This window comes from Phyllostomus hastatus, unplaced genomic scaffold (genome assembly GCF_019186645.2).
Source record: "Phyllostomus hastatus isolate PE091 unplaced genomic scaffold, TTU_PhHast_1.1 phas_contig_495, whole genome shotgun sequence".
In the NCBI taxonomy this organism is placed as follows: domain Eukaryota; kingdom Metazoa; phylum Chordata; class Mammalia; order Chiroptera; family Phyllostomidae; genus Phyllostomus; species Phyllostomus hastatus.
The window spans coordinates 9564787-9585927 of record NW_025333895.1 but is presented as its reverse complement, the minus strand read 5'-3'; the positions used below and the strand labels follow the sequence as shown (position 1 = coordinate 9585927).

The following is a 21141-nucleotide window of genomic DNA, read 5'->3' as shown; positions in this document are numbered from 1 at the left end:
CAGCCGATTTCTCTCAGGCGCCAGATGGGCCTTATCTGTAGTTTCTGAAACAAAAAGCTTAACATACACATGACTTGCTAGATTTATGGCTATTTACCTTGAGCTAAAATTTCCCAAGTCTTAAGCTCCCTGTCACCCTCACCTGTCACCTTGGTGCTGGGGCCCACGCGACACAGGCCTGCTGGGCTGCTCAGCTCTGCACTTTCAGCACCTGCAGGGCAAGCCCCGCCTGGGTCAGCTCGGGGTGCCTGGGACCTGACCCAGGGAAGGGTGGACCGAGAGCACCTGCCTCGGAGCCAGCCAACCCGCCCCCATGACACCCTCTTGCCCGAAGCCACAGGGACCGGCAGTTCTCCGGGTCCTGCGCACGTGGCGCCGCAGGTGTCCACAGGCAGACAGGCCAGTGCAGGCCGGCCCTTGGGGTCGCTGGGCAGGTCAGAGGATAGGAGCTTCCGGGTGAGGGGTCCTGGACAGGCGGGAGGGCAGGCAACAACCTCAGGACGCGTGGGCTGCCACCAGGGCGCTGGGAAGGTAGGGTGACTCACCTGCGCTTGCTGGAGCGCTCCCTGGGAGGGCGGTGGGCGTGCCGGCAGTCAGGGGGCGTGGCCAGCCGTGGCAGCTGCGGGTCTTCGCCCCGCCCAGGGCGCCTACTCCCTGGCGCCCGGACCTCGGCCTCCCAGCTCCCCGCCGCCCCTCCGACTCCGCCGGGTCCGTCCACCACCCGCCCATGGCCCGGAAGGTGCTGTGGCTGCTGCCGCCGTTGCTGCTCGCCGTCGCGGGCCTCTGCGGCCTCCTGCTGCTGTGCGTCCATGTTCCCAATGTGCTGGACCCGCCCGCCCTCAAGGTGCCTGCTGGCGCGCGGAGCACCGGGGGGGCGCGGGGGCGCGGGCGGGGAGGCTCGGTGCCCGCGCAGGGCCCCGCGGCTCCCGCGTGGCAGCCCACGGCCCCCGCCCGCGCTCCGCTCCCGACCAGCGGGGTGGAGTCCTGGCCCCGTGCGCTCCTCTCCCGGCCCGGGTCCGCCAGACTGCGGCGGCGCTCCCGGGGAGACTCGGCGCTGGAGGCTGAAGTCCCGGCTCGCAGAAGCCCATCCGCGGAGCCCATCGTGGGCGCGGCTGAGGAGCGGTCTCTCTGCTCCCCCGGATGTGCCCCAGGCCCCGGCTGGAACCGGGCAGCCCACAGGGGTGCACTGGTTTGGGAGTCAGCGGACTCCGTCCCAGACGGAGTGCGAAGGTCCCTGCGCGCAGGCGACCCTCCTCGCCTCCCCGGGGTCCGGGCGGTGGCAGTTGCCTCTGGGGGGGGGCCTGGCAGTGGGGAGGGGGCGTCATGCAGGGCAGGCCTTGAAAGTGTTGGGGTGAGCTAGGCCAGGCCAGGCCCAGCCTCCAGGAGTCCAGCTGGCTCCCTTAACCCCTTCGTGGGCTCGGGGGTGGGGAAGGCTTGGGGTGCTTGCGCGTGTGTGAGGGGCAGGCCCATCAGCCCAGGACCGGCCTTGGCAGGGCGGGTCTCCGCAGACGAGGACCACCACCACGTGGGGTCGGGGTGGGTGGACCAGTGGTTCTGAGACTGGCTGGAGCTCCCTGGGTGGGGGGCAGTGGCTGGAGCGCCCCCTTCCCCGTCCAGGAGGGTGTATTCCCCAGCCCGGCTCTGGGACATGGCGGATGCCAGCCGGGTGCTTCTGTCCCACCTGCCCGAGGGGCCCCGCCGGCATGGCCCCCTCAGCCCTGCAGGCCCGGCCCTCGGTGGCTCTGGCTCAGAGGCCCCGGGCGGGGTGTCTTCAGGCGGGGCGGGGGCTGGCAGCGAAGGGCGCCCCCCGCCCCCAGACTCCCCGGGCCCTGGCTTCCACACCCTCAGGTTGGGCCTCGGTCCGAGAGACCAGGATGTGAGGGAGGAAGAGCTGGCCCGGAGTGTTCTTCCTGCAGCTGGGCCTCCCTCCCAGAGCCTGGCCCTCCTGTCCCTGGGGCCCGCTGACCCTCAGAGGGGAAGAGGCCCCTGGCCCCACTCTCCTGCGTCCCGTCCGTGTCCCTGGCCTTCTCTGAGCCTCAGGACATCCAAGCTCGCCAGAGGGCGGGGTGGGGTGGAAAGCAGGAGTGGGGCCAGAGGGCACGCCCTTCAGGCCCCCGCCCTGACCCCCACACCCCTGCCCTCAGTACGGCATCGTCCTGGACGCCGGTTCCTCCCACACGGCTATGTTCGTCTACAAGTGGTGGGCGGACAAAGAGAACGGCACGGGCATTGTGGGCCAGCACACCTCCTGCCACGTGGATGGTGAGGGTCCCCCGGCCCCGGGCGCGCCCCGGCCTGGGCGCTCGCTTGCCGCGCAGCCTCAGGGGCCCCTTCTGGCCTTAGCCTCTCAACAGCCCCTCTGCTCCTGCTGCTTAGGGCCCGCCCCACACAGGAGCTGCAGGAGGCCCCGAGACACAGGGAGGGCCCTGGGCCTCCTGGGAGCTGCAGGCGCTTCCACCCTACAAAGGAAGTGGGTAGGGGTCAGAAGGTCCGGGCCGTGCCTGGCCCGGGACCAGCCTTTACTGCCCAGACGGAGCAAAAGGGGCTCCAAGGAGCTGGTGGGCACCCCCCCGCAGGCCTCGTGGGAGGCCTGGCCTAGTGGCAGTGCCCAGGGCTTTGTCCTGGCACCTGTGCACACACCCACTGCCCCAGCGGCAGCCTCAGAGACTGTGGGTGGCGCACCGGCCGGCCCCTTTGCCTGCGGGCGCCTCTGAAGGCTTCAGCCGGAAAGGTGTGCTCAAGCTGCCACTCTGTTTGGGAGCCCAAGGCCCCCAGCCTTGTTGGCCCGTGGCCCATCCCGGGGCTGACCACCCGGCTCGGGCCCCTCTCACGGCCTCCCTCTAGGTGGGGGCATCTCCAGCTATGCGGACAACCCTGCTGGGGCTGGTGAGAGTCTTGTTAAATGCCTGGAACAGGCGGTCCAGGAGGTGCCCGAGGAGAGACACGCGGGCACACCCCTCTACCTGGGAGCCACAGCGGGCATGCGTCTGCTCAAGTGAGTCTGCCCAACCCCTGACCTTCCTGGCCCTGGGCCCCCCACAGCAGCCTCGCCACGGGGTGGGCCCCACATGCCCTCAGCCGCAGCAGCCCTCAGCCAGGCCCCTCTTGGCTGGCGGGGGGCCACTAGGTACCACAGGGCCACAGTCCCCTGCCCCCGGAAAGACGCCTCTCAGAGACTTCCCCGTCTCCCAGCCTGACCAGGCCCGAGGCTTCGGCCAAGGTGCTCGAGGCCGTGACGCAGAAGCTGACCAAGTGCCCCTTCGACTTCCGTGGTGCCCGCATCCTCTCTGGCCAGGACGAGGGGGTGTTTGGCTGGGTGACTACCAACTACCTGCTGGAGAACTTCATCAAGGTGGGCCTGCCAGCCAGCCCGATGAGCCGGGGGGTGTGGGCACCCGGTCCCTGGCTGACCCCAGCCTTTGCTCCTCACAGTACAGCTGGGCAGGCCAGTGGTACCCGACAAAGAAGGGGACGCTGGGGGCCATGGACCTGGGAGGTGCCTCCACACAGATCACCTTCGAGACGGCCAGCCCGATCGAGGACCGGGCTAACGAGGTCCGGCTGCGGCTCTTTGGCCGGCAGCACCGCGTCTACACCCACAGCTTCCTCTGCTATGGCCTCAACCAGGTCCTCCAGAAGCTGCTGGCCGGCGCACTCCAGGTGCCCGCCAGCCCTGCCCACCACCGGCACCACGGTGCCGTGCGGGGGCGGGGGGAGGAGTGGGGGAGGGACCGGGGGCAGAGCCCAGCGGGCAGCGGGCAGCGGTGCCCAGGCCCGCTTCTCCAGGCAGCGGGAGCCAGTGAGCTGTGATTGGCTGGGAGGACAGGAGGGGCGGGGCCCTGCGCTGCGAAGGCTCAGTGGCCGGGGGTGGGCCTGGCGAGTGCGGGCTGAGGGGTGAGGAGGGCCAGGGCTGCCTGGCCGAGGGTCGCTCCTGAGCTCAGTAGTGATGTCACCGAGTGCGTTTCGGGGGAACCATCGGGCTGGTCCTCTGAGGAGGCCCTCCGAGGGCCCTGGGGGGGCAGGCCCTGAGGTGGGGGTGGTGCGACCCACACCCTCATCGTCCCCCAGACCCCCAACGGCACCCACCCCTGCTGGCCTCAAGGCTACTCCAAGGAAGTGGAGCTCCAACAGGTGTACGAGACCCCGTGCACCGCAGCCCTGAGGCCCCGGTCCTTCGACACCAGCAGAAAGGTCACCTTGAGGGGCATCGGCAACCCCGCCCTCTGCCACAGCCTCGTGGAGCGGCTCTTCGACTTCTCGTCCTGCCCCTTCTCTCGATGCTCCTTCAACCGCGTCTTCCAGCCCCCCGTGGCTGGGGACTTCATGGTGAGTGCGGGGGAGGGGAGGCGACGCACCGCCACGCCTGGGGCCTGGGGTCAGTGCGGCCGCACTCGCCCGGGCAGGCCTTCTCTGCGTTCTTCCACACCGTGGACTTCCTGAGATCGGTGATGCGGCTGCCCGTGACCAGCCTGGAGGAGCTGATGAACTCCGCGGTCACCGTCTGCCAGCGGACATGGAGCCAGGTGAGGCCTGCGCCCCTCCTCCAGGACCTGGGGGGGGGGGCGCTCAGCCAGCCGCCCAGCTTCCCAGGCATTCATTGCCTGAAAAATGGGGGGGGGGCTTGGCCTCTCAGAGGGCCCTGTGTGGTCAAGGACACGCCGCTGGTCGGACCCAGACAGTGGCCGGGCGGCAGCGGGGCTGCCGAAGCCGCCTGAGGCTCCCCCCTCCAGCCACGACCTGGGGGCCAGCAGACCCGCGGGCAGGCAGTGGGCGTGGCTATGGACGCCGGGCCGCCAGCCCGGGTGGGTGGGGGGTGCAGGCGTAGGCCTCCAGCGAGACTTAGCAGGCACGACAGGCAGGCCTCAGGTCAGGAGTGAGAGTTGAAGACAACCTCCAGGACTCTGGCTCCTGCTCCAAGCCAGACACAGGTGCCAGGTGGAGGCTGGGGGGGCCGGGGCGGGGGTCAGGGCCTGTGAGGCGTCAGCTGCCCACCAGGGACTCTGGAAGAATTACACTTAGTGTCTGTGAGCTCAGTGCAGGGGTAGGTCCCTGTCCTCTGTGCATGGTGGCAGACGGACTGGGGGACGGACGCGAGGGAGGGGGGGTCCGAGGCTGGGGCTCAAGCATGCTGAGGTTGCAGCAGCCCTCAGCTCTCTGGTGGCTACCCCTGCTGTCCCCTCCTTGTCCATTTCCCACGCATCGGCTCCCCGCCATCCGAAAGTCACACTTTTCTTCCTCGAGGAGGGGCTTGTCTGGTCGTGGTCCTTCTGCCTCTTTGTACCCAACATTGCCTGTGTGTGTGGGCGTGCACTGGTGGTGCACACCTGGCTGGCCACCTGCCTGGTGGGGCCCAAACCTCCTGGGAGCCCAGGGCCCAACACTGTCCCACCTGCGTCTCAGCTGAAGGCTCTGTCGCCGTCGCCGCGGGAAGAGGACCGCCTGTCCAGCTACTGCGCCGGGGCCATGTTCGTGTATCAGCTCCTGAGCAGGGGCTACCGCTTCGACGAGCCCGCCTTCAGCCGCGTGACCTTCGAGAAGAAGGTGGGGAGCAGCGGGAGGGCCGGGCCTCCGGGGTGGAGGCGGGGCCTCCGGGGCTGCGTAAAGGCTGAGTCCGCGCTCGTCACCCGCAGGTCGGGGACACTGCGGTCGGCTGGGCGCTCGGCTACATGCTGAACCTGACCAACATGATCCCCGCCGAGCAGCCGGTGCTGCGCAAGGGCATCAACTTCGTCTCCTGGAATATCCTCCTCGCGCTCTTCTCCGCCTTGCTCCTGGCGGCGCTGGTCCTGCTGGCGCTCCCAGCGCTTTCCGCCGAGTCGCTGAGCGCCATCTAGCGACTGGCTGGGGGCAGCTAGATCGCTGACCCCTCACCCGACCGCCCTCCACACCTCTGCCCCCAATGCGGCCCGGAAACCGAGACGGAGACGCTAGCACCCGCGCCCACGGGGGGCCGGGAGCGCGAAGGGAACCGAACCTAGCCCCTTGAGCCTGTCCAGCCTTGTCTCCGTCTCGAGGCCTCGTGCCCCTTCTCCTGCAGGGGGTGGGTGAGCAGACACCCCATAGCCCTCAGCCTGTTACTACAGGGTGGGTCTCCAGGATGTGCAGCTTTTATTCTGATAATCGGGGTCCTCGAGACACCCCCCCCCCTCCACGCGGGTCTGTATTAGGGGGAGAGTCAGAGCCCACAGGCTAGGGCCAGCCCAGTGCCTGCTTGTAAAACTTTGTAATAAAACGTTTTTTCCTAAAGCGGTGGACAGGCTGCTGCTGCTGCCCACCTGCCCCTCCTGCCTCCTCTCTGGGTCCAGCCCTGGGGCAGTGCTGACCGTGCGGTCCCTGCGCCACCCTGGTGGCCGGGAGTGGCTGCTGGGTGGCCGGCGGGGGAGTCTCGGCGCCCCCGAGTCTTCTCTGGCCATGAGAGCTCCTGCAGCACCCCCAGCCCTGCGTCAGGGGCCTAGGCCGGTCGGGAGGCCGGGCCCTTGCGGAGAACGGGCCCAGGGTGCGGGTGCGGGTGTGGGAGAGGGTGGGTCGTGAGCAAGGCAGACGCCTGGGGTCCGCTTGGCGGCGCTGGAGGAGCCGGGTGGAGGGCGCCAAGGCGGTGCCGTGCAGGGACGCTGAGCCTAGGGCCAGGAGGGACGCGGGCTCCGTCTCTGGGAGGGATGCGCCGAGAGCCTGGCTCCAGAGCCGAGCTTGGCCAGCGCGCGGGGAGACAGAGCGCTCCCCTCCCGCTTCGGTGCTTTTCCACGCCCCGGGGAGGCACCAGCCAGCCCCCACCTGCGGCCCCTCCCCTCAGCCTGGCGTTCTCCCGCTAGGGCCGGTGTGCGAGGGCGTGGTCTTCGCTGCACTTCCCGCCTGCGCCGACCTTTCTGGGACCTGAGCTCAGGCCCTTTTTCTGCCCGGTCAGCGCCCGGTGGGGCGTCGCTGTTTTGCTCCCCACCACCCCGCGCCGCTTGAGCCGGTGTGTGAGCCAGTCGACAAACGTGAGAGCAGCCAGCCCCACCGTCTGAGTTCCGAGGGCAAAGGCCCCAGAGGGAGCGCCGGGTTGGGGGTTCATCCTGGTTCAGCGGCTTGAGCCGGAGGGAGGGTTCCCGGTGAGATGGGGTGAGTGTGCTCCCGGGAGGCCACCAGCGGAGTGCAAGCCGAGGCGCCACAACTGCTCCGTCGTCCCGGGGCCCCAGGGCACTGAAAGCCGCCTGTCACCTGGGGACCGTGGACAGCTCCCAGCTGAGTCTCATCCGCAGCTCCGGGCCACTCTTGCCCCCTGGCGGCTTCGCTTGAGAGCAGCCGCCCCATTCCAACCCCGGTGGCCGCCGCCGCCGGCCTAGTTCCGCGTGTGTGTTTGCTTGTAGCCGTGTCTCCGAGCGCCCGCTGCGTCTTCGGGGCACGCCTGTGCGTCCTGTGCACCTGGCGTCCCCGTGTTCCCCGGGGCTGCGCCTCCAGACCCGGCCGGGTCTCCCGTTCCAGCGGGTAGGGTGGGAGGTGGCAGCCCCACGGGGACGGGGTGGGGGGAGAGCGGGAGAAGCGCATCCGGGAAAGCCCCCCCCACCCCGCCAGTCCCTACCCCGGTTTGTGGAGAACAGAGAAGATCCTCGGGTGCAGAGGCCGCGGAGGCTGAGGCACGCAGGGACCTGGAGAATCGGGGGTCGGTCAGAGCTCGAGAGGGGGGAGGGGCTCGAGGCGCGGTCCCGCCCCCGCAGGTGGAGCGCGCAGGCGCACTCCCAGCGCGCTGCCTTGTCGCCGCGCCCGCATCCCGGATCCTTTGCCGCAGCGTCAACGCCGCTTCCACCTCCTCTTTTCCTCCTCCTCCTCCTCCTCCTGCTCCTGCTCCTCCTCGGCCTCCACCTCCTCTTCCTCCTCCGCCGCTTCAGCCGACGCGGCGCCGGGAGCCCGCGCCCAGCCCCGGGCCTCGCGGTGCCATGCTGCCCCGGCGGCGGCGCTGAAGGATGGCGACGCCCGTCCCTCCGCCTTCCCCGCGGCACCTGCGGCTGTGGCGGCTGCTGCTCTCCGGCCTAGTCCTCGGAGTCGCCCTGCGCGGTGCCGCTGCCGGCCGCCCGGGTGAGCGACAGCGCTCGGCGCAGGTCGCAGGGCGCCCCGGGGCCGGGTGCGCCGGGAGGGGGTCGTGCTGCGCGACGGCGCCGCCGCCTTCGCCTGGGCCCGCAGGCCGCTCGGGCCAGGCCCGCTGACAGCCGCGCGGGCCCCGCCTCGTGCGGGGTGGGGGCAGCAGGCCCGCGGGGCCCTGAAGGGCGCTGCTGGTTAGGGCTTCTCCAGGGTTCCTGGTGGCGAGCCCGAAGTTCACGCGCTTCTTGGCTTTGTCTCTGAGTCCGTGAGCCTGTCTGTGTCTGTGTCTCGGGAGGGCTCTGCGCGTGGGCCTGCCGCCGGCGGCCTGTCTGTGTGCGTTTCCCTGGTGCTGCGCCGGGCGGGCCTGGCCCCGGGTGCCTTGCTGCCCCTGTCTGTCCTGGGTCGGGGTACCAGTGCCCATCTGCCGGTCCCCCTGCCTCGGGCGGTGTGGGACGCGTCCCTCGCTTTGCTGCCATAGTGGCGGTCTGAAGGTTCCTAGGGTGTGTGGCAGCTCGTCTCAGGCTCGGGGTCCGGTTTTCTGCCTTCAGCGGAGACAGGAGCAGCTTGCAGTCTCAGGCTCCCTCCTGCACCCTTTGCCATGGAGGCCCCGCCGCCCCCATCCCACCTGCTGTGGTAGGGGCTGAGGGGCGCCTCCCCGGGTGGACTCCACGGAGCCCCGAGGTCCTGGGAGACCCTCCCTGCCTCCCAGATGGGCACCAAGGTGCCAGGTGGCGACGGTCCGTGGGGACCTGGAGCCCCAGGGGACTGAGCTGGGACACTGCCCACACATTCGCTCCATTTTCCTGGCAGCCCCACAGGGAGGTGCTGTTTTCAGCCCATTTTACAGATGAGCAAGCGGAGGCACCGGGAGGTTAAGCGACTGGTGTGCTGGAATGCTCAGCTGGGCAACGTGGTTGTCTGTGTGTGGCCTCGGGGCCAGGGCAGGGCGGGCTCCCTCCTGGGCACAGCCCCCTCCAGGTGGGAGGCTGGCATGACCGGGGGAGGGGGCCTAAGGGCCAGAGCTTGGTGGGCCAGGGGTGGCACAGGCCGCCCACTGACAGCCGGGCTCCAGGAGCCCGATGGTGGGGCCTCCCGAGGAGTTGGGCTGCGGCCGCAGTGCTGAGCGCCCGGGGTGGGCAGGTGCCATGCTCCCCCAGGTGTGGGTGGGGTGCCAGCCACTCTTCCGCTGCCATTGTCCCTGGAACCTCCTGCTGCACCCTGAGGCTGGAGTGGGGACCTTTCCAGCGGCCTCCAGAGCAGCAGCCGCATCTCCCTGGGCTGGGGGGCTGGCAGTGGGGGCCCCGGAAGCCAGGGCCTGCAGCCAGCGCTGGGCCTCAGGCCCCTGCCCTTGGTTGGTGCGCTCTGGGTCCTCAGCGCCAGGGGCAGGGAGCGCCCAGCTACCCAGGCGCCCAGCTGCTGGGTGCGGTCTGGACAGACCTGCTGGCTCAGGCTTAATATTTAACAAGCCCAAACCCCGGGCCCACTCCCTGACACTGGCGCCCGCCGGCCCCGGCCGTTCAGGACAGAGGCCGCTGGAGCCCCTGGAGGGGACGCCTCTGGCCGACTGCTGCGCGTGTCCAGCCAGCACAAAAACTGAGCCAGGCCCGCCGGGGTCTGGGGGAGGGCGGGCGGGGCTGGGCATCCCCTGATGCCCCGGGCCGCCCTGGACCTCGGCGACCCCCCTGCAGTGTGAGAGCCTTGGCTGAGAGGGGTCTTGGTCCTCCAGAGACGCCGACACCCGTGCCTCCCCGCAGCAGGGCTGACAGTCCTGGGGGCTGTCCCCTGGCCCTGCGGCTCTGCCGTCCAGCACCCCGTCCCAGTGCTCAGGACATTCCTCGCCTTGGGGCCATTCGTCCTCTGTGCCAGAGGGGAAACTGAGGCAGAGGGGACCCCTGCCCTCTGTCCCCCAGCATCGGGATGGGATCTGTTGGCCGTGTGTATAGGACTCTGGTCTGGGCCCCGGACCAGGACCTGGGCCTGGCCGAAGCCCCAGGCATGCCCTGTGTCCGACGCAAGTGAAGCTGGCTGACTCCATCCCAGGCAACCCCAGCCCAGCAGCCCCTGTGCCCTGGGGACAAGCCGGCGGTGGGACACGAGGGGAGCACTGCCACCCAGGCCGGGTGCTGGTTCTGCCCTGCCCCTGGCTGCGCTCTCTAGGGCTGGAGAAGGGCATGACTGGTCAGGAGGGCGCCCCTGAGGGCCGGGGAGGGGAGGCCAGCATCCTTTGCTGCCCCAGAGCCAGAGAGAGGCCTGAGCCCTGCCCCGGGGCTCCCAGTGTGGGCAGGCCCCCACCCGGGAGCCCAGGCCCAAGGCGGGAAGTGGTGGGGGGCCCCGCCTGGCTCCGGGGAGCTCCGTGCGGCGCTGTGCGGGCAGTGAGGGGCAGTTTCCGCGCAGAGGGCTGGCGCAGGCTGGGAAACGGACTCTGGGGAGTGGGTGGGGCAGGCAGCTCTGATAAGTGTTAGCACTGTTTGTCTTCCTGGTGCTGGTCCCTGGCCACAGGGAGGAAGGGCCTGCCCAGAACAATGGCCGGAGCCGGGTCCGGCCAACTCTGTGGGGTGGGGGAGGGGTGCCTGGGACAGTGCTGCCTCTGTGCAGGCTGTGACCTCAGCCCGCCTCTGCTTCCTTCCCAGACGCAGCCGCCTGCCCCGGGAGCCTGGACTGTGCCCTGCAGAGGCGGGCACGGTGCCCCCCGGGCGCCCACGTCTGTGGGCCCTGCCTTCAGCCCTTCCGGGAGGACCAGCGGGGGCTCTGTGTGCCCAGGGCTCGCCCGCCTCCGGGTACTGCAGCACAGGACCCCTCCCCCCGACCTTGACCACCGCCCTCAGCCTCAGCGGCGCCCAGGCCCCCTGAGCTCCGTGGGGTGCCGGCCGCTCTCCCGTCACCCTCCAGGTGGCCTGCTGGTCCTTTCCAGATGGCACCGGCCCAGAGCCAGTGGTGGGCTGAGGCGGGGATGTCCCATGTGACATCCTGGGGGACCCTGGGAGAGGCAGGGTCCCCCGAGTTCTGCCCCATCCCCCAGTCGCCCACTTCCCCTGCCGCCCCCCCGCCGGTGCTCACTGCTCCCCTCCCTGCGCGCTGGGGTGCCCGCCCACCACCCCGAGCCCAGACTGGGGGAGGCCAGCAGAGGCTGAGTGGCTTGGGGTGCCACTCCGGGCGGTGGTGACACCAAGGGCCCGTGGGAGGGGCTTCCCCGGAGGAGCCTGTTCCTGGCGATGCGTGGGGCAGGGGTCGAGAGGGCAGGGGTCGAGAGGGCTAGGGGGGCCCTGGAGGTGGTGTGCTGCTGGGCGGGGCGTCTGCCTGGAGCCTTGGTCTGGCCTGCAGAGCCCACCATGGGGAGGAGGGGGCCGTCACCCCCTTTACCAGTGTCACCCAGAGGGCTGCCCTCCTGGTGGGGACGGGGCCACGGAAAGGGGCCTCTCCCCACTCTCCAGGGAGCCGCCACCCTCCTGGGCACAGAAGGTGATGGGGTGCAGGGTTATGGGGTCCCAGTGCTCCGCCCACCCCTTTGTGGGGAACAGGGGGGCAAGGGGCACCCTGCCCTTCTTCCTGCTTGTGCCCTAGCACCCCCACCTCTTGATCCACCCCCCTTTTCCTGGGAATGCTGCTGCTCCCCCGCCCAGTTGGTCACCGTGGCAACACAGGATGTTGCCGGGGCCTGCAGGCTAGTTAGTACCTGGTCCTCAGGCCACGTGGGCCTGGGGGGAGAGCCTGGAGAGAGAAGCCAGGGGGTGTGCGCCTGGGGGCTGGCTCCGGGATGGGTCCCTCTGGAGGCCACCTGCGGCCCGTGTTGTCAGGCAGTGGCTGGGGCTCGCCCCACCCCCGCCCCGCCTGATGGCCCCCCCTTGTCCCCAGAGGAGAGTCCACCCCAGCCCAGACTGGAAGATGAGATTGACCTCCTGGCCCAGGAGCTAGCCCGGCAGGAGGCAGGCCGCTGGAAGCTCGCGGCCTTACCCCAGCCTGAGGCGCCCCACCGGCTCCTGGAGGCTGGTGAGTCCCCTGCCCCACCCCCCCCCACCCCGCCCGGTTCTCGCAGCCCCTGCCCAGCCCAGCCCCGCGGTGCTAACTCGCCTCCTCTCTGCAGCCGCCACCCTGGGGCTCTCCGGCCGAGGCCAGGGCCCCGACCTGGGCCTCCCCTCCACTCGGGGAGCCCCTGCGCCCACGGCCCACACCTCCCTGGGTTCTCCTGTGTCGTCCGGGCCTGTGCACATGTCCCCCCTGGACCCCCGGGACGGACGCGGGGACGGCTTCGCCCTCGGTAGGTCCGGGCGGGCGGGGCGCAGGGTCCCTCCCGGAGGCGGGCCGCCCTCACCGCTCGCCCCCCCCCCCGCCCGCCCGCAGTGCTCATCGTGGCGTGCTCCGTGGCCGGCGCAGCGGCCCTCGCGGTGGCTGCTCTCTGCTGGTGCAGGTGAGCGGGGCGGCCGGGCGGGGGGCGGGCAGGCGGCGGCCCTGCGGGTCTCAGCCTCCGCTCTGCCCCCGCAGGCTGCAGCGGGACATGCGCCTGACCCAGAAGGCCGACTACGCGGCCCCACAGGCGCCAGGCTCCCCCGCGACGCCCAAGATCTCGGTGCGTGCTCCCGCCCCGCCCGGCTCCCGGCTCCGGCCCCTCCTCCGCGGCTTGACCCGCCCTCCCTCCTCCGCAGCCCGGGGACCAGCGGCTGGCGCACAGCGCGGAGGTGTACCACTACCAGCACCAGCGGCAGCAAATGCGGTGCCTGGAGCGGTGAGATGCCCCCCCACGCGGACCGCCCCTGCCCCGACCCCCTTCCCCAGGCCCCGCCGCCCCCATCCCCGCGCGCCGGCGGAGGTGGCTGAGCGCCCGCTTGCAGTCTGGGCCCCTGCACCTGGAAGGTGTGGGCGGACCCGGCCATCCCGCCCCCACCAGGCATAAAGAGCCCCCCAAGGAGCTGGACTCGGCCTCCTCGGACGAGGAGAACGAAGATGGCGACTTCACGGTGTACGAGTGCCCGGGCCTGGCCCCGGTGAGTGCGGGGCGGGCGGGGGGGCGGGGGCGGCTACAGGCTCCTGGGGCCCTTTCCTCCAGCCCGGCCGCTCGCACCCGCTCGCCCTGAGCCCGCCTGACGCCCACCTTTGCAGACCGGCGAGATGGAGGTGCGGAACCCGCTGTTCGACCACTCCTCGCTGTCGGCGCCCCTGCCGCCCCTGCCGCCCCCGCCGCAGTGACAGGAAGATGGACGCCCCCTCTCTCGGGGACCAACGGGTCCGCGGGTGGGGGGCCGAGGACCCGCGTTTCCCAATAAAGAAACCGCGTTCTGACATCTGGCTGTGTGTGTGTGTGTGGCCGGGCCCGGGTGCCAGCCGGAAGCCCCCCCGGGGGGGGGGCAGGGCACCTTCTGTTTCCCGGATCTGCTCTCCAGGGCCTGCGCCCCGAAGGGGGGCTGGGGGGACCCCGCAGACCCGCCCCGCGGGGACGGGAATGCTGCCGGCAAGCCCGTTCAAATGCATCTCAGACCTGGGCCGGGGGCTGGAGAGCCAGCCCCAGCGTTGGGGGCCACGGCGGGAGGGGGTGGCTGTGGAGCGGGGCCCTGTGGCTTCCACCCCGCCAGTGAGGGGGGGCGCCTCTGCGCCCTGCTGGGATGCGGAGGCTTCAGCTGACCTCGGACTCAGAGGGTCACCCCCGCCCCCCTCGGCTTCCAGGCCTCACCCCCCCAACACTCCTGCCCCACATGGGAAGGGGGGCGCCGTGCCAGCCCCCGAAGTACCCTGTCCCGCGCAGGATGACGAGGGCGGGTAGCGGGTGCCCACAGACACCTGGCAGCGGGCCCCTGGCGCCTCCATCCCCGCTGGCTGCCCACCTGGGCCGGGAGGCGGGAGGAACAGGATGCAGGCCTTGCCTGTGGCTTCGCCCCAGCCTCCACCCCGGGGCCCTGCGGCCGACACGGCGTGGGGCGTCGGGGGTGCAGGTGCGGGGGCTGGGGACTGTGTGGGGTGGGGGCGGGGCGATGAGGACCAGGGTGCGTCCACTGTCGTCCCCTGCAACTTTAGGGGAGACAGCTACAGAGAAAAGGGGGTGCAGAGGTGAAGGCCGCTGGGTCTGGTCCGGGCCAGCCTATCTCGCCCAGCCGGGGCCAGGAGGTCCTTCCAGAGCTCTGGGCCCAGGCCCTGGGGTCCTGAGACTCGCCTCTCCACACCCCTGCTGCCCTGACTGGGGTGGAGAGCGGCCACCCAGTGTGTCCTGTCTTTCTCCCTCCTCGGGGGTCCGCAACCCACCCCCAGTGTCCCTGCCGCCCGCTCCCCGGGACCCCACAAAGGGGGTGCCTCTCCCAGTGGCAGCAGCAGCAGTAGCAGCAGTTCGAGGGAGCCGCGGGCCTGGGCCCGCGAAGGGCAGGCAGGGGCTGGGCCCTCCAGGAAGGGGGGCCCCCGGCACCCTGCTGCCCACCCAGCTTTCAGGGCTTCCGCCGGCCTCGGGCTCCACCAGGCAGAGCCAGCCCCGCTTTGTCCAGACTCCTCCAGGCCCCCCCACGGGCCCCCGGGGTGGGCCAGGTTTAGGGCTCGGGGAGGCCGTGGCTCCACGGGGACTCTGGGGGCCCCACTTCTGCGGTGCAGGTGAGGGTTCCGAATCCCCCGGCCCCAGACCTGCCTCTGACCCCCGCTGTGCGGCCGGGGGGGGGCGGGGCCTTGGGTCTGAGTGTGGAGCAGAGGGGTGCGGCACGGCAGCTGCTGGAGGAGCCCCCCGGCAGGTCCTGGCGCTCCTCCCAGAGGGGGACCCAGCGGGGCTCCGAGCCCGGGCGGCAAGGACAGGGCGTTGGAGAGGAAGGGCTGGCGCCTGCAGGGCACCCCTGGGCTCAGGGGGTGTCACTCAAGGCAGGAGGAACGCACCTGCCCCGCCTGCTGACACTGGCCCCTGCACCACCCTGGCGGTGTCCCCTTGGCTGCACCCTGCCCTGGTGCACCCACCTTCCCTCAGGGGCAGCCTGAACTACGCCCCGCCCACCCTCTGGTTGGGAATAAATTGCACTCGGGCTCCCTCTGCCGCCTTCACTCCCAGGACCCAGGTGGCTCCGGAGCACGGCCACCAGGGGGCCTCGGGCGCCTGGCAGCTCGCTGCCCTGTGCAGGCCGACTCTGGGAGCGGGCAGGAGGGCAGCGAGGCCCCGGCCCCGGCCCCCTCCGAGGCACCCCTTGGTCGGGGGCTGGGCAGCTTATCGTCTGTGGGGGGCGGTGACCAGGAGGCTAGTTGCCTGCCCTCTGGAGACCTGCCCCCGCACCCCGCTGGTTCTGGCACCCACTAGGCGGTCAGCCCCGCAGCCGGCCAGGGGCTCAGCCGCAGAGCGACGGTGTGTGCTCGGGTCCGAGCTGCTCGTGGGCTGGGCGCCGGGTGCCCTCTGCATCCCGGCGAGGCGCGGGCCCGGGGAGGGGCCGGCAGGACGAGGCCCCCACTTCCCCTCTGACTCAGCTCTCTCACCTTCTCCTCTCTCCTCCAGAGCCTCGCGCTCTGACCCGTTTCTGGGCCAGACCTCAGAGCCCCGTTTCCCAGCCAGCGGGTTCCCACCGCGGGGCCCCGTGGCGGGAGCCCAGGGGCAGGCCGCGTCAGGGGAGCGGCGGAGCCCCTGCGGAGGTAGCGGGCTCTTTCGAATCCACCCAGGAAGGCGGCAGCCTGGGGTGTGGCGAGGCCCGCGGCAAGGGTCCCGGCCGGCCTGGCCGCGCAAACAGGAAGGGCAGAGCGCTGGCAGCCAGAAGCCAGGGCGCTCGCAGGCTGTGACAGGATCAGCTCCTTCCTGTGTGCCCGCCACCCTCGCGGTGCCCGCCACCACAGGGAGGTGCAGTGGGCTGATGCAAGGCCTGGGGCAGGGCGTGGCTCCCCTGGGGTCCCCTGCCAGGGCACGGATGCCAGGCGGCACCAAAGGCTTGGTGCCCCTGCGGTCATCTCCCCAAACACCAGGGCAGCTGGGAAGGCAGGGCCGGTGGCAGCCACGCGCCCTCTGCAGCCACCGGTGCTGGCCAGCAGGGAGCCAGGCCCGTGGGCACCAGCACCCCGGGTCGGCCGCTGGGTTTCCAGGAGGTCCCGCAGCCCACCCTCCCCTCTTCCAAGGTTGCGCAAGGTGCCGCCGCAGCTCTGAGGCTCTGCCAGGGGCGGGGGGCCTCTGAGGGGCCAAACCGCCCCCTTCTGGAGCGGCCCGTGTCCCCCGTGGGTCCACCACCAGCTCCCGGTTCCTCCCTGAGAGCAGTGGGGGGGGGGGCAGACGGCAGGAGAGGGGGCGGGCGGAGGCTCCCCAGGAAGCATGGGGCGGCCGTCCCAGGGACAGTTGCTGGTTGCTCTTCTTTTTGCAACATCTGGCCCCGGTCCCCAAGATCCTGCCCGGCCTGAGGCCTCCAGAATGCGAGGCCAGGGGGGCCCCCCCGATGGGCCGGCCCTCCCGCGCCCAGGACAAGACCAGAGTCTGGGAGAGGTGGACGCAGCTGACGGGCACCACCTGGGGAAGAGGGTGAGGAGCAGGGGGGCTGGGGGACATCTGACCACGCTGGCCGGCCGTGGCTCCGGCTCGGAGGAACCAGAGCAAAAGGGGAAGGAACTGGACGGCCAGGTTGGGACCCAGGCGGGCTGGGGGGTGGGGGAGGAGCAGGGCCCTGGACGCGAGCCTTCCTCTTCCTGGCACAGGCGCCAGCCCCTGCCCCCCGTGTCAGGGACACAGGACCGCTTCCCTTTCCAGTCTGGAAAGCCCCCTCCGGCCCCCACCCTCATCCTGAGCTGGGGGCCAGGAGGACGGGAGCTGGAGCCCCCAAGGGAAGTGCTCCCACCCCCCAGACCTGCTGGCTGAGGCTCTGTCCCTCCCACCCAGGACCCTGGGCCTGGCCCCCAGCCTGGGGCTTCTTCGCAGACGTGACCCGGGGCGGGAGAAAAAGGCCCCGCAGCACGCACAGGGGCCAGGCCCAGCCTGCCCACTGCTCACTGCGGGCACGTCCAGGGCCCTGGGTGGACAGACGCCCCTGCGGCCTCAGGACGGACTCCCCTCTCTGGGGATCTGAATTCTGGCACCAGATGTTCTAGAAGGGCAGGGGCGGGCGGGGCGGCCCCAGGAGGAGCAACGGCAGAAACCTCGGCCGCTGGCAGAGAGCTGACTGAGCACAGCAGGCTAGCGGGGCGGCAGGCCCGGGGCCGGGCAGAGCCCAGCAGGTCGTGAGCGGGGGAAGTGGGTGACACCACAGCCACAGGGGTGGTGCTGGCAGGGGCTCGGTGCGGTCGCCGAGGGAAGCGTGCCTGCCTTGCCCGGGGGGCCCCAGGCCTGGGTGCAGGGCAGGGACCGGGACCTCAGTTTCTGGGGAGTCCTTCAAGGGCGGGGTCGCTTGCACCCAGGATGGCTTCCCCTTCCCCAAGGCTGAGCGGCACCCCCGCACCGACCGCCTGTGCCCACCCAGAGACCAGCAGCGTTGGGGCGCACGGCGTTGGGTCCAGCTCGGTGCCCCTCCTGTAACCGCCCCCTTCCAGCAGCCCGCGGACCGGAGGGGGGGCAGGGTGAGGCCGGTGGTTCATGCCAAAGGTCACCTTCGGGGCGGGGTGGGGCAGGGCGGGGGCGAGTGGGAGGCACCCCAGTTTCCTTCATCCAGGGCAGATGAAAGGAGCTCACTTCCAGGTGCAGCCGAGTGCAGCGCACAGCTGTGATTTCAGGGCTCTGCCTGGTGGCGGCTGTGATTTGAGGGCCCTGGGTTTCCTGGGTGACTGCTTCTGGGAGCCGTGGATGAACCATGCCGGTGAGTGTCTGGTCCTCAGGGGTGGGGGGGGGGGCCAGGGCTGGGAGACGGGGCCGTGGGCGAGCTCGGGGAGACAGCCTCTCTTCTTCCTGCGTCCCGCACAGGGCGTGCCTCTGCCCAGAAGCATCGGGCCGTGGGGGGCCTGGCCCGGGGCGGCCCTGCTCACCGCCCTCTGGATCCTGTGGCTGCTCCGATGGGCCCCCGGGGGTGTCCCGGCACCGCAGCGCACTCTCACCATCCTGATCTGGCACTGGCCCTTTGCCAGCCGGCCCCCGGAGCTGCCCAGCAACACCTGCGCCAGCTACGGCGTGGCTCACTGCTGCCTGAGCACCAACCGCAGCCTGCTGCCCAGCGCCGACGCCGTGGTCTTCCACCACCGGGAGCTGCAGACCCGGCGGGCCCGCCTGCCCCTGGCTGAGCGGCCGCGCGGGCAGCCCTGGGTGTGGGCGTCCATGGAGTCGCCCAGCCACACGCACGGCCTCGGCCATCTCCGCGGCATCTTCAACTGGGTGCTGAGCTACCGGCGCGACTCGGACATCTTCGTGCCCTACGGCCGCCTGGAGCCCCGCCAGGGGCCTGCGCCCCCCCTGCCGGCCAAGAACGGGGTGGCCACCTGGGTGGTCAGCAACTTCCAGGCGCGGCAGCGGCGTGTGCAGCTGTACCGGCAGCTGGCGCCTCACCTGCCGGTGGACGTGTTCGGCCGAGCCAGCCGGCGGCCGCTGTGCACCACCTGCCTGCTGCCCACCGTGGCCCGGTACCTCTTCTACCTGGCCTTCGAGAACTCGCAGCACCCGGACTACATCACCGAGAAGTTCTGGCACAACGCGCTGGCGGCCGGCGCCGTGCCCGTGGTGCTGGGGCCCCCGAGGGCCACTTACGAGGCCTTCGCACCGCCGGACGCCTTCGTGCACGTGGACGACTTCGGCTCGGCCCGGGAGCTGGCCGCCTTCCTCCTGGGCATGAACGACAGCCAGTACCGGCGCTACTTCGCCTGGCGGGACCGGCTGCGCGTGCGGCTGTTCGACGACTGGAGGGAGCGCTTCTGCACCGTCTGCACCCGCTACCCCCACCTGCCCCGCGACCAGGTCTACCAGGACCTCCAGGGCTGGTTCCAAGGCTGGCTGCAGACCTGAGCTCTGGCGGGCACGGGGGGCAGGGGAGGACGGCTGGGGGCGGGCAGCGTGGGTGGGCAGCTGGGTGTTCAGATCAAACCACTGGGCATCGGCCCCACAGGCAGCCACCAGGCTGGCGTGGAGACTGGAGTCAGAGGCCAGGGTGCGAGGGTGAGGGAAGAGTGGGCCAGTCCGGGCAGGCTGCCTGGAGGAGGAGGCTGGTGGGTGCTAGAGCAGGCATTTGGGGCAGAGGCGAGAACAGCGAGGGAGTTAACGGGGTGTTTGTCCTCGAGGTGGGTCAGAGGAGAGGTTGCTAAGGGCCTCCTTCCCTACGCGGTCAGATCTGGGGCAGATCAAGGCTGCCCTGCCTGGACCCGGGGATGTGGGGGTGTGAGGCTGAGACAGGCTGGAGGCAGAGCCTGGGGCCCTGGGAACCTGCCACCCTGTGGGTTCTGGGGGGTGGGGAAACCTGCCTCCCCAAGCCTCCTCGGTACCCGAGGCCCCCGGCCCAGGATGCACTGCTGCACTGCCCACCCGGACCAGCTCCGGGCAGGCCTGGGCAAGGTGCAAGCGAGCCGGGCTGGGCGGTTCTGGGCTCTTTGCGGTCCACTCAGCGAGGGGCCATCGATCAATAAAGGAACAAAGGCCAAGAGTGCCGCGTGTGAGGTCTGGGAGGCACGGGGCCCCATGCAGCTCCCCACACGGCTGCCCCCTGGCCGGCCGGCAGCTCTCCTCGACCCGACCCTCCCCGCGACCCGACCGCTCTGCCTTACCGTCTCTGCCCTCCCTCTGCCTGAGATGCCCTGCCCTGCGTGGCTCCGCCCCCTCCCCTCCCCCGACTTCCTTCAGTACCCCGCTAAATGGCCCCCAGTCGGGGAGCCTTCCCTGACCCCCAAAAGACCAAGTGGTTGGACAGCAGGGGCGAAGTCAGGAACCTGCTGGGGGGCGAAGGCGCCCCATCTGGGAGGCCCTGGGGTTTCACTCTCAGGCGGGGGCTGAGGCTCCCTCGGCCAGGTGGCTGGGGGCCGCGTGGCGGGGAGGGGCCCCGAGGGCGCTGCTGCAGGCGAGGGGCCCCCCGAGGCAGGTGGCTGAGGGAGAAGAGAGAGTAGTGGCGAGATTCTGGGGGCGCTGACAGGGGCCCCAGCGGGCCAAGCCTCTGTGACAGGGGCTAAGGACGCGTCCCTGCCCTAGGTGTGGGGGGGGGGGGGTTGGAGCAGCGGGTGGAGGCGGCAGGAAGCTGCCCTCCTCCTTGGCGGGGGCTTGTGGGAAAGGCTTGCCAGAGACTTCCGGCCCTGACCTACCCCCACGTGCTGACCAGGGAGAGGGAAGTGTCCTCAGCTGCACGGTGGGGTGGGTTGGGGGCTGTGCTGCCCACCTGCCCCGGCTGCGCCTCCTCCCACTTCAGAGGAGGAGGTGGGAGGGGTGGGGAGCTTCGGCCCCCGAGGTCTGCCGGTCAGAGTAGGGTGCAGCCTCCATCTGCACCCCAGACACTGGCCATCACATGACCCACCGCTCCCACCCACAAGTGGGGAAACTGAGGCAGGGGAGGAGCATCAGAGCCACCCACCCGGCCTCCCGTGATGCAGGGGCCCGCCTGCCCCCTGCTGGCCACCTCGGGAATTGACCCTGCAACCCTCCTGGCCATGCTGGCGCCGGCAGCAAGCAAGGACCCCCTCGTCCAGTAGGTACCACCCCACCCCCGCGGCGATCACGCGCCCTCGGACACGGGGACAAAAGCGAGCTGCTCACAGAGGGGCAGCCCAGTCCCCCCAGGGGCCCCGCCGGCCCCGCCGCACAGGGCGGTCCTGGGGCCAGCGGGCCCCTTCTCCTCTTCCTGGCGGAGCCCAGCCAGGCTCCCTGCCGCCGAGTCAGCACGTGGCTCACTCCCCGGGGGACACGGGAAACTCGCGGGGGCGGAGAGCTCCCCTGCGGCCCCACCCCCGCTGTGGGGGCATCTCTGGAAGCGCCAGGCTGGGTGGACGTTGACTCTTGGAAGTCCAGAGGGCAGTGGACCCCCCCTTCCCAGGTGGCACCTGCATCCAGGGCGCCAGGCGGCCTCCCCTCCCCAAGTGAGCTGGCAGGGACCGGGCCCGGCTCTTAGATGTCCAGCCCAAGTCCCTGCCACCAGCACTGCGAGGAAGGCGGCAGAGGTGCTGACCTGGCGGGGGCTGAACCTCCCCCAGCGGCCGCTCAGAGCGCCCGCGGGGGCCAGGAACCACCTTGGGGTGCCCCTGCGGGAGGACCCAGCGAGAACGGTCTCGCGCGAG

General features: G+C 71.0%; 3 protein-coding genes across 4 annotated transcripts; all 3 read left to right on the top strand.

Annotated features, from left to right (window-relative positions):
* Nucleotides 1–552: 552 nt before the first annotated feature.
* Nucleotides 553–6246, top strand: ENTPD2 (ectonucleoside triphosphate diphosphohydrolase 2). Its single transcript, XM_045846107.1, has 9 exons — nucleotides 553–844; nucleotides 2145–2262; nucleotides 2845–2995; nucleotides 3193–3352; nucleotides 3433–3660; nucleotides 4069–4326; nucleotides 4404–4523; nucleotides 5401–5541; nucleotides 5631–6246. The coding sequence occupies exons 1-9, from the start codon at nucleotides 728–730 to the stop codon at nucleotides 5832–5834; spliced, it is 1497 nt and encodes a 498-aa protein (XP_045702063.1). The 5' UTR covers nucleotides 553–727; the 3' UTR covers nucleotides 5835–6246.
* Nucleotides 6247–7724: 1478 nt separating this feature from the next.
* On the top strand, nucleotides 7725–13329 carry NPDC1 (neural proliferation, differentiation and control 1). Of its 2 annotated transcripts, XM_045846108.1 has the most exons (9): nucleotides 7727–8052; nucleotides 10686–10832; nucleotides 11908–12042; nucleotides 12137–12310; nucleotides 12394–12460; nucleotides 12535–12619; nucleotides 12696–12775; nucleotides 12938–13034; nucleotides 13150–13329. In XM_045846108.1, the coding sequence occupies exons 1-9, from the start codon at nucleotides 7941–7943 to the stop codon at nucleotides 13234–13236; spliced, it is 984 nt and encodes a 327-aa protein (XP_045702064.1). In that variant the 5' UTR covers nucleotides 7727–7940; the 3' UTR covers nucleotides 13237–13329. The 2 variants fall into 2 exon arrangements, with proteins under 2 accessions (XP_045702065.1, XP_045702064.1); XM_045846109.1 differs by lacking the exon at nucleotides 10686–10832 and having other exon boundaries at nucleotides 7725–8052.
* Nucleotides 13330–16373: 3044 nt separating this feature from the next.
* FUT7 (fucosyltransferase 7) lies at nucleotides 16374–19516 on the top strand. Its single transcript, XM_045846310.1, is given in 4 exon segments — nucleotides 16374–16498; nucleotides 17680–17762; nucleotides 17840–17910; nucleotides 17912–19516. Coding segments are annotated over 4 exon segments (1221 nt in total). The 5' UTR covers nucleotides 16374–16415; the 3' UTR covers nucleotides 18896–19516.
* Nucleotides 19517–21141: the final 1625 nt, after the last annotated feature.